We start from the raw sequence: 13063 nt of genomic DNA on the forward strand, positions 1-13063 counted from the left end.
GCTCCAGTTTGTCAAACATCATGTTCTTAGGGTTGTGAGTACAACGTGCGTTCCCAGGTAAACCGAAAAAGTCTATGTAAACAAAAGATTGCGTTCGGATATCTTCCAATGCATTTCCATTCTTATCAATTTGCAGCAGATGGAGATTTTTCAGAAATTCCTACTACAACGTGTAAAATTTGTCGAGGACTATGCCAAATTGGTGGANGCATTTTTCAAACGTACACAGAGCATTCGTCTAGCATCATCTAAAAATTTGGGTATGTCTGGATTTTTCACGTTAATAATCACTCCTGTTCTCATACGACCCTCAAAAACACTTTGCAAGTCCTCCCATCGGACTCTATCGGTTAAATTACCCCTTAAGTCTCCTATCACTTCCAAGTTTCTGAATCTTGCGTAGAACGCTTTCAGTCGTCCTAACATGCGAGTTAAACGTCTTTTCTCACTATGACTCGCACTCCTCTTCAATAATGAATTAATTTCATTCGAATGTCCTCTGATGTGATTAAGCCATTGTTGAATTTCCCTGGGTCTCCTATTCGTTTTCACTATTTCATACGCATCCTCCAATGACCTCAATAATCTTTTACACGCGTTAGGATCCATGTTGTTCATGATAAAGACACTAAAGAACTAGCGGAAAATCAAGGTGAAATTTGTTTATATAGATACATATGTGGGTGTGCCTACGCTTGTACACTCTGTAAAATCTTACGTGATTGGTTGAAAAAGAATCATGTGACTCATGGAAAATTATTAACAAAATAGCAACATTTTTTGTTCGTGGGAAAAAAAATAGCTGAAAAATGTCCAGGATAACATTTAATCTTTGCGGCGCGATAGGATATCAAAGGGTCCGAAAACTCTGCTCCAGTTTGTCAAACATCATGTTCTTAGGGTTGTGAGTACAACGTGCGTTCCCAGGTAAACCGAAAAAGTCTATGTAAACAAAAGATTGCGTTCGGACATCTTCCAATGCATTTACATTCTTATCAGTTTGCAGCAGATGCAGATTTTTCGGAAACTCCTCCTACTACAACGTGTAAAATTTGTCGAGGACTATGCCAAATTGGTGGGGGTACCTAAGTTTTTGAATGACTGATCCTCTGCCTTTGCAGATATACATACTCCCTCCCCTTCTGAACTCTTCTTTTTAAAATAAATATTTACATATTGATATTGTTATCAACAACAATTTCACAAGAAGGGGGAGCGGCAGATGAGAAAGTACGGGAAATCTCAAGTTCAGACATGTGACAGGAAAATGTTTTTTTAAATAAATATTTACATATTGATATCGTTATCAACAACAATTTCATAGGAAAGGGGGGGGGGCAAACGAGAAAGTACCGGAAAACTCAAGTTCAGACATGTCAAGTGGAGCCAGGTCTGAATGTTTGAAGAAGAAGAGGAGCCCCTTCTATGATTTCTACAGCCGCGAAATAATTAACCCCTTCACTCACCCCCTCGCGGGGTGGATTGACTAGGTCACCGAGAAGGTCCTTTGTAACGCAAAACCGCGACTGAAATTGATTAACCAGCGAATTAAATAACCCTTACATCACTTCGAGGGAAAATATCGGGAATTAATTAATCAAACTGCGACTTAAACCGCGAATCAAATCGCCAATCAAACCGCGAATTAAACCGCGACCGCGCGAATTAATTAACCCTTCTATCACTTCGAGGGGAAAATCGCGAATTATTTAATCAAACCGCGAATCATACCGCGAAATAAACCGCGATCGCGCGTATTAATTAACCCTTCCATCACTTCGAGGGAAAAATCGCGAATTATTTAATGAAACCGCGAATCAAACCGCGAATTAAACCGCGACCGCGCGCATTAATTAACCCTTTCGTGACTTCGAGGGGGAAATCGCGAATTATTTAATCAAACCTCGAAATAAACCGCGACCCCGCGAATCAAACCGCGAATTAAACCGCAACCCCGCGAATTAATCAACCACCCACCCACCCACTTTCATCTGACCCCCCTACTGGGCCCCAACGACCAGGTCGACGCCAAAAACGTTGTGCCCGAATCGGCATTATTACACTACTTATCAATATTCGAATTTTTAATTTTAATTGCAAATGCGGGTGTCCACATTCTATTCTATGACTGTACATTGAATACATATCCGGTATTTTTATCCCCACGCAAGGATAAAACTTACACTAGTCCCCTGCCACATTTTCGTATGTATTATGTGTTTCATTCGTTTATTATTCTGATCAATACATCTCCGGCCTCTGTGTTGCACAAATCATGTGAAATTGATTCAATTGTTCTCAAACTTCAGCATTTCGAACACATTGTGTAAGATAAAAGACACGAATGTGTAGTGTGTCGATTTAAATTTCCTGTGTGCACATTTCGTCAATATTGCCGTGGCTGGCGCATCATAAAAAAAAAATCTAGAATGGTAAAATTAAGAGATTACCAAATCGATATTCCTCTGACATTTAAATTATTCTTGAGAGCCAAATGATATTAAGGGTCAACTAATCTTGAGGGTTTTATGATCTTGACTGATCCGAACAATCAGATGGATTCAAGGATAAGTAAACTGATTCGTATGGTCAGGTAGACTAAAAAGATAAGTGATCAAAGGACCGAATTATCAAATGCGCCTAATTATCATGAAGTTCCAGTAGCCTTGAGTGTCAGCGGGTGAGATAATTTCAAATGCCTCTTAAGTCTTTACAGTTGAATTTTTATCCAGAAACCTAGAGTAAGTCTTGGAAGTTCCTACAGTGCGATGAGCGTTTCCAAACCTAGACTTACTGTGGGTCACTTTCTTTATCTTATATGACCTCATTTTGCTGACTATAGATATTTTGGAGTGACCGGAAGTGATCATCACTCAGTTTCTTGTTGTGAATGTGCTCTTTATCCATTCGAATGGCTGAGACGATTTCGATTAAAATTCAATCAGACTCGAGTTACATCGGAATCTGTTGATTGTAACAACAATCTTTCAATTCCATCATTTTTCTAGAAAAAATCATGGAATTTTAAGAAACCCACGTTTTTGTTTCTGATATTTTTTGTCAATGACCAAGAAAATACATAGATTGTAAAAAACGGAACAGATCGCATCGTTTGTTCTGAAGAAATGGTAGCACAAAAACTGACGGATACGGAAGACGGAGAAATCGGAATTGGCATGCCAAGTCTTGGCGAGCCACTCACTGTCGAATAGGGGCTTTGGATCGACATTTCAAAGCTCGGCCACCCCTCTACGGCCAAATGTCGGCTGAACTTCAAATGGTCATTCATCGAACCCCAAGTTTCGACCAATAATTGGGTAAACTTCAGACGCCGAGACTTGATAAGGGTCAAACAGGAAAAATAATTCAACCGATCCCAAGGATCAAACCCTCTTTAGAATCACTGTCTCGCAGGGAAACCGAGTGCACTAACCCAATAGGCCAAATACTCACAAGGGTCACGAGCTTCATAAGGGTCAAATAGGGATAATAGCAAAAAAACTTTTAAAGTTATTGGACCGTTAAGACGATTTGACGCATTTAATGATTCGGCCCTTTTGATCACTTATCTCTTTAGTTCATCTGACCGTGCAAATCAGTTGACCAATCCTTGAACCCAACTGATCGTTTGGATCAGTCAAGATCATAAAACCGTCAAGATTAGTTGACCCTCAACATCATTTAGCTCTCAAGAATAATTTAAATGTCATAATTTAAATGCCAGGGGAATACCGATTTGGTAATCTCTTAATTTTCCATTCTAGATTTTTTTTTAATGAGCCAGCGATGGCAATATTGACGAAATGTACACACAGTAAATTTAAATCCACACACTACACATTCATGTCTCATGTCTTACACAATGTGTTCGAAATGCTGATGTTTGAAAACAATTGAATCAATTCCACATAATTTGGGCAACACAGACGCCGAAGATCAATTGATCAGAATAATGAACAAATGAAACATGATACATATGAAAATGTTCCAGAGGATTAGTGTAAATTTTATCCTTGCGTGTGGATAAAAATGTCGTACATCTATATCCGTTTTATCTTTTCTTCTTCTCCACTGACTCTTTGTCATACCACACATTGATTATCAGACATTATCCTTCTCCAACCTCCCAAATCTATCACAGATTTTCTACGGTCATCGTTGATTATATTAGTGATGAACACAATTAAAAGAAAAATAGTAATGTCAATGAAGGACAATACTCAGAGTGAAGAATCGTGGAGGACATATATGATGTATAAATCAGAGGATTTCACTGTCCTTGCTCTCTATTATCGGTACATATGGCTCGTCAAGGGGGGTATTTATCTAAAAAATAAATGACAAGCAGCTCCGATGTCATTAGACATTATAAATAAATTCTCGCACCGACCGTAACAGTTGGGTGAGTTAGGTGTTGCTCCAGCGGACATCCGAGTGCAGCTTCGTTTAGTACTTGGATGGGTGACCGCTTAAGAACACCTTTGCACAAAAATTTCGGAAAGTAGGCACGGTGTAGTGGCCTAATTTGCCCCCCCCCCCAGTCAGTATGATAGAAGGTCACATTTAGGGCTCTGCACAATCGACCGGTTATACGACTGGGGTTGTCCATGGTTTCCCGTGCAGTCCCAGTCCGAATGGGGTACAGTTAAAAATAAGACGGCCAATGGTAACGCAGAAAAAATCAGAAGAGAGAAGTGGGAGAGGCAAGGCAGACGAATGGGGAGCCTATAAAACCGTAATGGTAGTAGGAAAGAAATATGAATAACAAAAAATTGTCCCGAATATTGGATTATTGTCTTCAAAGTAAGAACTACGAGAATTTAATAATATCCCCAACCGACTGTAATGGTTAGGTGGGTGAGGTGTTGCTCCGGCGGACATCCAAGCTAAGCACCGTTGAGCTGGGTTAGTACTTGGATGGGTGACCGCTTAGGAACACCTCGCTCGCACAAAAATTGCGGGCGGTGGGTACGGTGTAGTGGCCTAGTGCCTCCATCTAGTCAGTGTGACAGATGGATATATTAGGGCACTGCACAATCGGCCGGCTGTGCGACTGGGGTTTTACATAGTTTTCCGTGCAGTCCTAGCTCAAATGGGGCACAGCTAAGAGTAAGACGGCCATGAGATACCGCAGATAACAATGAGAGGAAAAAGAAAGGAGGGGCGGCAGGCTAGAGGAGGGGTTTTAAATCGAGAATTACTTCGATAAAACCAAAGAAATAGAAAAAATTTTAAACAATAATAATAATATCCCCAATTACTTTTTATATTTTCCCTCTTTTATTTTTTCAGACGTAGTGCTATCAGGTATTGGGGCGTTATTCTGGACCGCTATACTATTAGCATGGATAATAACATTCCAGACACAACGAGCAGCTTGGGGAGATTTTGGAGACAGCATCAGTTATATCATACCAGAGGGTATTCCATAATAACTTCATCAATATAATTTTTCTGTAGAAAAATATTTATTACATAATACATTCATTTATTGCTCCTCAATTGTGTTATCACTTTATATCTTAAGGGTAAGGCATAAAAGAGTATAGAAGGAAATTAACGAATTAAATTACGAATCTGATTTTCCATATTTTCTACACGGCCAGCCGTCTTTGCCTAAATACACATAGATCTCTGTATGTAAGTCTGGTCAAGAATAATAGGGCTAATACATCGGCGGCCATTAACATATAAAATACATTATGCCAGCCCATCCATCGTGAGACTAACCCAGCCAACAGTGGACCGACGGCAGCACCAATACTACCAGTCCCATCAATAATAGCAGTCACCGTTGCGAGGGCCTTTGAATCGTTACCCAAACTTGGATGCGTCCCTAGTTCAGCAGATACAGCTGTTGTTATTAAGGCATATGGACCGTTTACAAGGACTCCAGTAACCATCAGTAATACTACGTTTGTTCCCAAATTGATATTTCCGCTGCAGTCGTAAATAAAAAGCTGAAGTAATAACAATAATAATAATAATAAATAACTGATTTTTTTTGTGGATGTAGGAAAAAACTTTTCTAAATCGTTTTGCTTGACCCGTTTTGTTTGATACGTACCATGGGTACAGCGAGAACGAGCATACCAGAACAAGTAACTGCACTCATTCCTGTGTAGTCAGATAGAATTCCAGCTGCTATAGCCCCAGCAATACCTCCCACATCAAATAAAGTTGATAAATCAGCACTCAAAGTTGGACTATAAGTTGCTAAAAAAGAAAACAATGCTTAATGTCAGTAAAACATGGACTATATGTCATGAAATGTATGTCTTCGATGTATCAAGTAACTGTAAACAAGTCGAATCCAAAGGTCCAATGGTTTTCTGTTTTTGCGGTTAAACTATAGAGGCAATAGTTTTTTTAAATTCAAAAATAATCGATTTTACTAACTTGAAGCACTAATGTAGAGTGGCAGCCAGTATAAAAATGTGTAGCTCACGAGTTTTGAAAAGAATAATGAACACGAGTATTCCACTACCCCAGGAATTTTCATTGCTCCGACAAATCCAATTGCTCGCTCATTCCCAAAACTGTGACCACGTCGGTTCCCTGGCAGCATAGGACTCGTTTCCGATTGTAAATTAGGAGTGTCCTTTATAGAAAATTTAAAAAAAAGTTCAGAAATAAAATTGACAGATGTGACATCATACACAGAGACGAAAAATTACACAAAAAATTACTATACAATTTAGGTAATCGCGGACCAAATTTGTTTTTCAATAAGTTTTATTTGAAATCAATGAAAAAATGTGCGGGAACGAATGAAGTTCCCTCTTTTGCGCAGTAAATTTGTTCTAACAAAAATTGAAATTGTGAATTTTCGATGAAAAAATATGGCAGGATTCTAGTGTTTATAGCGGTTCTTTTACGGTACATCGATCAGTAGAGATGTGGACAATCATCGTTCCTGTCATAGACTGTGTCAGGCATAAGATAAAGTGACTAAAAATAATGGAAATTGACAATCATTTTAGTTTCAGTAATTTTTTGGGTTATTTTCCTCAGTCAGATGTCAGCTAATCAGAGCGAAGTAATTAAGGCTACCAAACACTTGTATTTCGGAAATTGCCTAGATTTGTCTCTCAAAAAAAAACTTGACAAATAGCACTTGTGCTCCAAAATTAACCGCTAAATGTCCTCGAACTTTCTGCCATAGAAATAATAAATATTGAACACAGAGAAATCCTTTGTGAGATTTGACATATTTTTTTCTATGTAACAAAGTGGCAGTATTGACCATGACCAGAAAAAAAGTTGGGTCACAGCCTAAATGTTCACATCTACATAAGCACACGCATTTTCTCCCCAAGAGGGCAGCTCACCGCTTTGAAGTCCACACACAGCAATGTGCGCGGCAACTTTATCCACCTCCAGTTGTCCACATGAAAGATTGGCACATCACTGGAAGTGCATATGCTTGATTGCCACACTCCTTAAATACACAAAAGAAATATGCAATTTAATTCTGTACTTGCATTAAGTTCGCACAACGGTATTGCACACATATCATTGTCACCTTTCCAAAATTGCACATGCATCTATTTCCACAGGACGTTTTAACACATGGAAATTGATACGCTCGCCAGGTGTACACCATATTCTACACATTATAGAATAAGTAATCATATCTACACATGGCGTGTTTCAAATTCCTCAATGTGTAGTTTCAACAATACACCAAAAACGTGTGGAATTTCATTGAAAAAATGAATTCCTTATGTTTTAGATGTGCAGTTTTTTATTAAAAAAATCAAATATCGGTGTGTTGTTCAATCTGCACATTGTGGGATTTGACATGCGCAATATGTAGATATGATTGCTTATTCTATAATGTGGAGAATATCATTGTGCACTTGATGAGCATGTCGATTTCCATGTGTTGAAAGACTCTGTGGGATTGAATGCATGTACAATTTCAAAAGGTTGACAATAGTATGTGTGCAAATCTTTTGTGTGGCCTTAATGCAAGTGCACAATTCAATTGTGTAAATTTTTTTGTGTATTTAAAGGGTGTGGCAATCAAGCATGTGTACTTTCAGGGATGTGCCAATCTTTGACGTGCACAATTGGAGGTGGACAAAATTGCCGCGCACATTGCTGCGTGTGGACTTCAAACTATAACTTTAAAGCGGTGCTCTGCTCTCTTGTAGAGAAAATGTGGACATTTAGGCTCTGACCCAACTTTTTTCTGGCCATGGTCAATACTGCCCAACGAATTTATCGAGAAATAACCGACAATTTTGAAGCACTCGTGGAATTAATTCTGGCTATTTTTGTAATTGATTTATTCCAACATTTGTGGCCATCCGCAAGAAAACGATCCACTTTGTTGGTTCTAGTTTCCAAGGTATTCACCTTTTTCTAGTGAGGATTTATTAAGCAATTGGAACTATTTTTCGCTCAAAATGCGTGGAATGTTGTCAAAAGTATTTGGGTATACATCGATACGAAGTGGCACGTTTTCATGCAAATAACCTCATTTTTTGTTGAATCGAATTTTTATCCTATGCCTCTTTTCATATCTTTCTCGTTGAGTTTGTTCTCCATGTACTGTATTTATTAATATTGATATCTGAAGTACTTGAGACGGACCATTTTATTGAATTATGGTAATTACATGCACTTACAAGATGGTTAACATGCTGATGCCAGCTACAGCGATGCGTGATCTGCTAAAGTTAATGAAAATACAACAAACTAGCTATATTATTGGAAAATTAAACTACAAAATAAAGTAACAAATCTATGATTAATCTTGTGAATAGGCAGGAATTTTATAAAAAAACAATTGGGAAATTGAACATTTTTAGCATAATTAATGAAATAAGAATGGAATATGCAAAGCTTATTTTGCTTGTTTCTACGGATAAGAATAAAATGGAGTTTTCTCAATCATCCATAATTCCAAATCCGTGGTTAATCAAATGCTGAAATATGGTGGAAATAGCTTATTATAACTAGATTAATATATTTTAATACGCATAAGAGAAAGTACTTGGTCGCTTGTGGGAGGTTTGTGCGAACCTCCCATGAGTTATGGAACACTTTTCTTGCGAGCATCAGATCACATTTTTCATCACATTGCGTGTGAAATGAGTTTTCCGGCATGAAAAGTGGTATGTCAGTTTACATATTGCGTGATGAAAAACTTACGATCAAATTAAAAATTGAAATTTGGGTTCCATGGAATCGGGCATGGAATTTCATTATATTTCAAACCCTACCAATTTTCTTTGAATTCTATCAATCAGCGTCGCATTATTTGGAGATATAAAAAATTCGATTCTATCACATTTTCACGGATATTGCTTTCATTATACTCACGTCTTCTACGCGTTGGATATCATTATCTTCACTAGATGTACCTTCGTCTGAACTAGTTGCGTTCAATTTTTTGTACCTAGGCTGACTTGGTATGAGGCAATCCACATCTTGGGGATGTGGTGTCAAGAATAAAAATATTATAAAACCAGCTATACCCATTACAATACCAGGAATGATAAAACTTAGTCCCCAATTTGTTTCCACATATGCAGCTGCTATCAAACTCCCTAGAATATTTCCCAACGATGTATGGGAGTTCCAAACGCCGAATATTAGACCTCTCTTTCCTTTTTCGAACCAATTACCAATAACTGTTACCACTCCAGGCCATCCTGTCGTTTGGAAAACTCCACCCATTGCCTAAGAGCGACATATGAAAAATAATTATTTATGGTAGAATCGAAAACAAATTCCATCAATAATGAGTGTTTATATTCTTCGATTACCTGGATCAGAATGAAATACCCGAGATTGTGGATGTCGTATGGCTTAGAAATTCCCAATAAATAGCTGCTTATCCCCGATAATAGCATGCCCAGAGATAAAAAGTACCTGAGATTCACTCTTTCAGCTACGAATCCACTGGAAAAATTTTGAATACAAATTTAATTAGTTCAACTCTGTCTTTCATATTTTTTCTGAGAGTGAAGCTTACATGAAATCGTCACCTGAGGAACATGGCTGCAGCATAGGCGAATAAAAACGCTGAGTCCAGAGTTCCAAGCAAAGCAGTTGCGTCAGGGGTATCTAAAAATAAATAAATAAATAAGTAAATAACACTAGTTATAAATTTGATGTATCATTGACATCCTCTTTGAACATTAATTCAATTCTAAGATGCATGTGCTTTTCAGGTGCCATTTACGCTAGTCAAATGAGGACATTTTTTGCCTTGACCTGCAAATAATTCAGAAGTTGATGTTTCCAAGTTCAATTGATAGCATAGTTGTTCAATAATAAGATATCAAGTTTGAGGAAGCTTATCGTGCCGAGAATTTTGAATATGAGGAAACAACTCAAGAGATCGAAATTATAGAAGATAAGTGAAAAAAATAAACAAATGGGATTATTTGGTGAAAATTGAAAAATGGAAAGAAAATCGCTCGATACCTCTTTAATTTGATAGTTTGCGATTATCGGCAGGGAAACTCATGTTTTTTAATGTCGTAAAAAAACTAAATAGTGTATCGAATACAGTCATATACGGTCATGTGTACAAGAAAACGCTTTAAGACTATCAACTATTGTTATAAAGTTGGTAATATATACAGCTCTTATGGACACAATGTGTTAAAGTCCATTTTTTCAAAAATCCTTTCCAAAAAAAAGGTAATGTAAGGAAACTGAGATTGATATTGCGCCTAAAAAATACTCTTAGCCTATTCTATAAACTCTGAAGAGGATTTCACCCAGAAAAAAATAGCCTAAACTACTAAATATTCTTGATAATGACAATATATGCCTTACCAAATGGTGCCCAATCACACCAAGTATCCTTATTGTTGTCATCGATTATAATATCAGATGGAGGTGACAATGTACTGCAATTCAGATTTAACACATTTTTGACTACCGAAATCGGTTTTCTTGACATATGGTAGCACGTATATGACATGTACGTGAGTGCCAGGACGCCTCCACGATGCCATGCCAATTTATTCACTCTTCGATATCGGCAGCATTTTTTGTTGATCCAATAGATTAATTTGATTCCCCATGGAACATCTTCCGATGGTAAAACCATGTTAATTTTTTTATTCTTCACTAAAATTTTATTAGTTGTTAGAATTTATATTGCTCTTAGTACTTTGTTGCACTTTTCAGCGATTCCCATAGTTCTTTCAATTATTTATTCATTAATTTCTAAGAAAGAACACAGAACAATGTACCATATCTGAAATGATTAGAGGAGAATAAGTGAATCAGAAAATTTGATGCAATAATGGGGATCACAGTGTGAAAAATGCTTACGTGATATGCAATCATCTATTTTTTGGAATAGAAGAACCTTGATCACTATTTATATGAGAAATCGTTGAGGATAAGCGGATCAAAAAAGAGTAGGAATTAAACAAGTTTAAAAGGCTATATCGGAAGATACAGGAACATCGTCAAGCCTCGAGATACGGACATACGTCAAATGTTATATATTTTTCCAACTTTTGTCAATAAAGAAATAATGAGTGGGGAGACAAAGAAAGTATACAGTCGAAAAGGATAAAGCCGTATGGACTGCTCTGGTATGGAGGCCCCGATCCGGAAGTTTGAGTGACTCCACCTAAAGTTAGTAAATACCTCACGGGAGAGATGGCACACAAGTCCGATTGTCGGCATAGACATATAATACTAGACCGCGCATTCCTCGTAACCGCTATGTAACACAGATCTGGGGAGTTAAGCAGAGAGAGAGGATCTTACCCTTGTCTGTCTAAAAGTTCTGGGAGGGGGGTTAAGTTATGGCTAATTAGACCGCCGTATACTTGGCGAAGAAATTAAATATTGCCTAAAATCAATGTATGGAACAATTAGGAAATCAGTTGGGAAATTTTAGGAAAGTATTTTTATAATTTAGGAACAATAGTTAATTAGTAATCATTAAAAAATGTTAAGACCTTATAGATGGCAAAAATGAATGGGAATAACAAAATTTTAATTCTAATAGATGCAGACCAATTTAGGAATTGCAGGGAAATAGTTTTTTCTATTTGGAAAAGTGTTATTACATCGATAATCAATGAAAAAAAAACGCATTTGTTGTTCAGGAGTCACGTGACTGAGTCTTCCCCCCTTCCATCTTTTTGGGCTACGGTGGCGGAATAAGTGGTTGCCAGATTGGGCTATTTCCCGCCACAATTGGGCTATTTGGGATGCATTTTGGCGGGCAAATTTCTGCTCCGAGCTATAACCCGCTAAGTGGGCTATATGCTGGCTGCTTGGCTTTTTAAAGATATAATATAGATGATGAGAGGTATACTAAATTTTACCAAAGAAGTAACCTCGATTTCAGTGATGAGGAGCACTAGCAAAGAGGATAGACCTGAGTAGAGGCCCGGATCGGGGGGTTTAACTGACTCCAAAAATGTTAGTTGGTACCCCACGGGAAAGGCGGCGTCCCGGTCGAATTGTCGGTAAATGTGAGTCGGGTGCGTGAGTAACTCGGCAGTAACAGTCCCGCTGTGACAGCGATAGGTTCGGAGGGTTACTTTTGTCCTCCTTGTACTCAATGTTTACTTTATGTTTTTCATTTGATTTAGTCGCCGACTAATTAATATTAAGGGATGAGACAAAGACTGTTCAATGGAGAATTAAATTCCCCATCCATCAACCCCCGTTTCATCCCTTAATCTCTGCAATAAAAAAATTAATATTGCGACGAAAGTCACGGCGCTATAAGAAACCCAATGTTTTCTCGGCGCAGAGTGACTCCCCAATAATTCGCCCGCTAATTAAAAAATCGTCTCTCCCCTCCTAATTAACATTAAGGAATGAAACCAATGCTGTTCGATGGAGAATTAAATTCCCCATCCTTCAACCCCCGTTTCATTCCTTAATCTCTGTAATAAAAAAATAAAAATGCGATGAAAGTCGCGGTGCTATGAAAAACTCAATGGTTTCTCGTTGCAGAGTGCTTCCCCATTAATTCGCCCGCTAATTAAAAAATCGTCTCTTTTCTCCTAATTAATATTAAGGAATGAAACCAATGCTGTTCGATGGAGAATTAAATTCCCCA

The 13063-nt window shown here is 37.8% G+C and overlaps 1 protein-coding gene across 5 annotated transcripts; it reads right to left on the reverse strand.

Annotated features, from left to right (window-relative positions):
• Positions 1-5449: 5449 nt before the first annotated feature.
• On the reverse strand, positions 5450-11633 carry LOC107047944 (glucose-6-phosphate exchanger SLC37A2). Of its 5 annotated transcripts, none has more exons than XM_015270873.2 (9): positions 11305-11633; positions 10801-11227; positions 10002-10080; positions 9780-9915; positions 9334-9693; positions 8637-8678; positions 6400-6601; positions 6068-6216; positions 5450-5960 (listed from the first exon to the last, which is right to left on the reverse strand). In XM_015270873.2, the coding sequence occupies exons 2-9, from the start codon at positions 11075-11077 to the stop codon at positions 5595-5597; spliced, it is 1611 nt and encodes a 536-aa protein (XP_015126359.1). In that variant the 5' UTR covers positions 11078-11227; positions 11305-11633; the 3' UTR covers positions 5450-5594. The 5 variants fall into 5 exon arrangements, with proteins under 5 accessions (XP_015126359.1, XP_015126357.1, XP_015126361.1 ...); XM_015270871.2 differs by having other exon boundaries at positions 8637-8681; XM_015270875.2 differs by having other exon boundaries at positions 8637-8681; positions 10801-11058; positions 11305-11632.
• Between the last annotated feature and the right edge of the window lie 1430 nt (positions 11634-13063).

Source organism: Diachasma alloeum, unplaced genomic scaffold (genome assembly GCF_001412515.2).
Source record: "Diachasma alloeum isolate Michigan unplaced genomic scaffold, Dall2.0 Dall_scaffold_78913, whole genome shotgun sequence".
NCBI classification, from domain to species: domain Eukaryota; kingdom Metazoa; phylum Arthropoda; class Insecta; order Hymenoptera; family Braconidae; genus Diachasma; species Diachasma alloeum.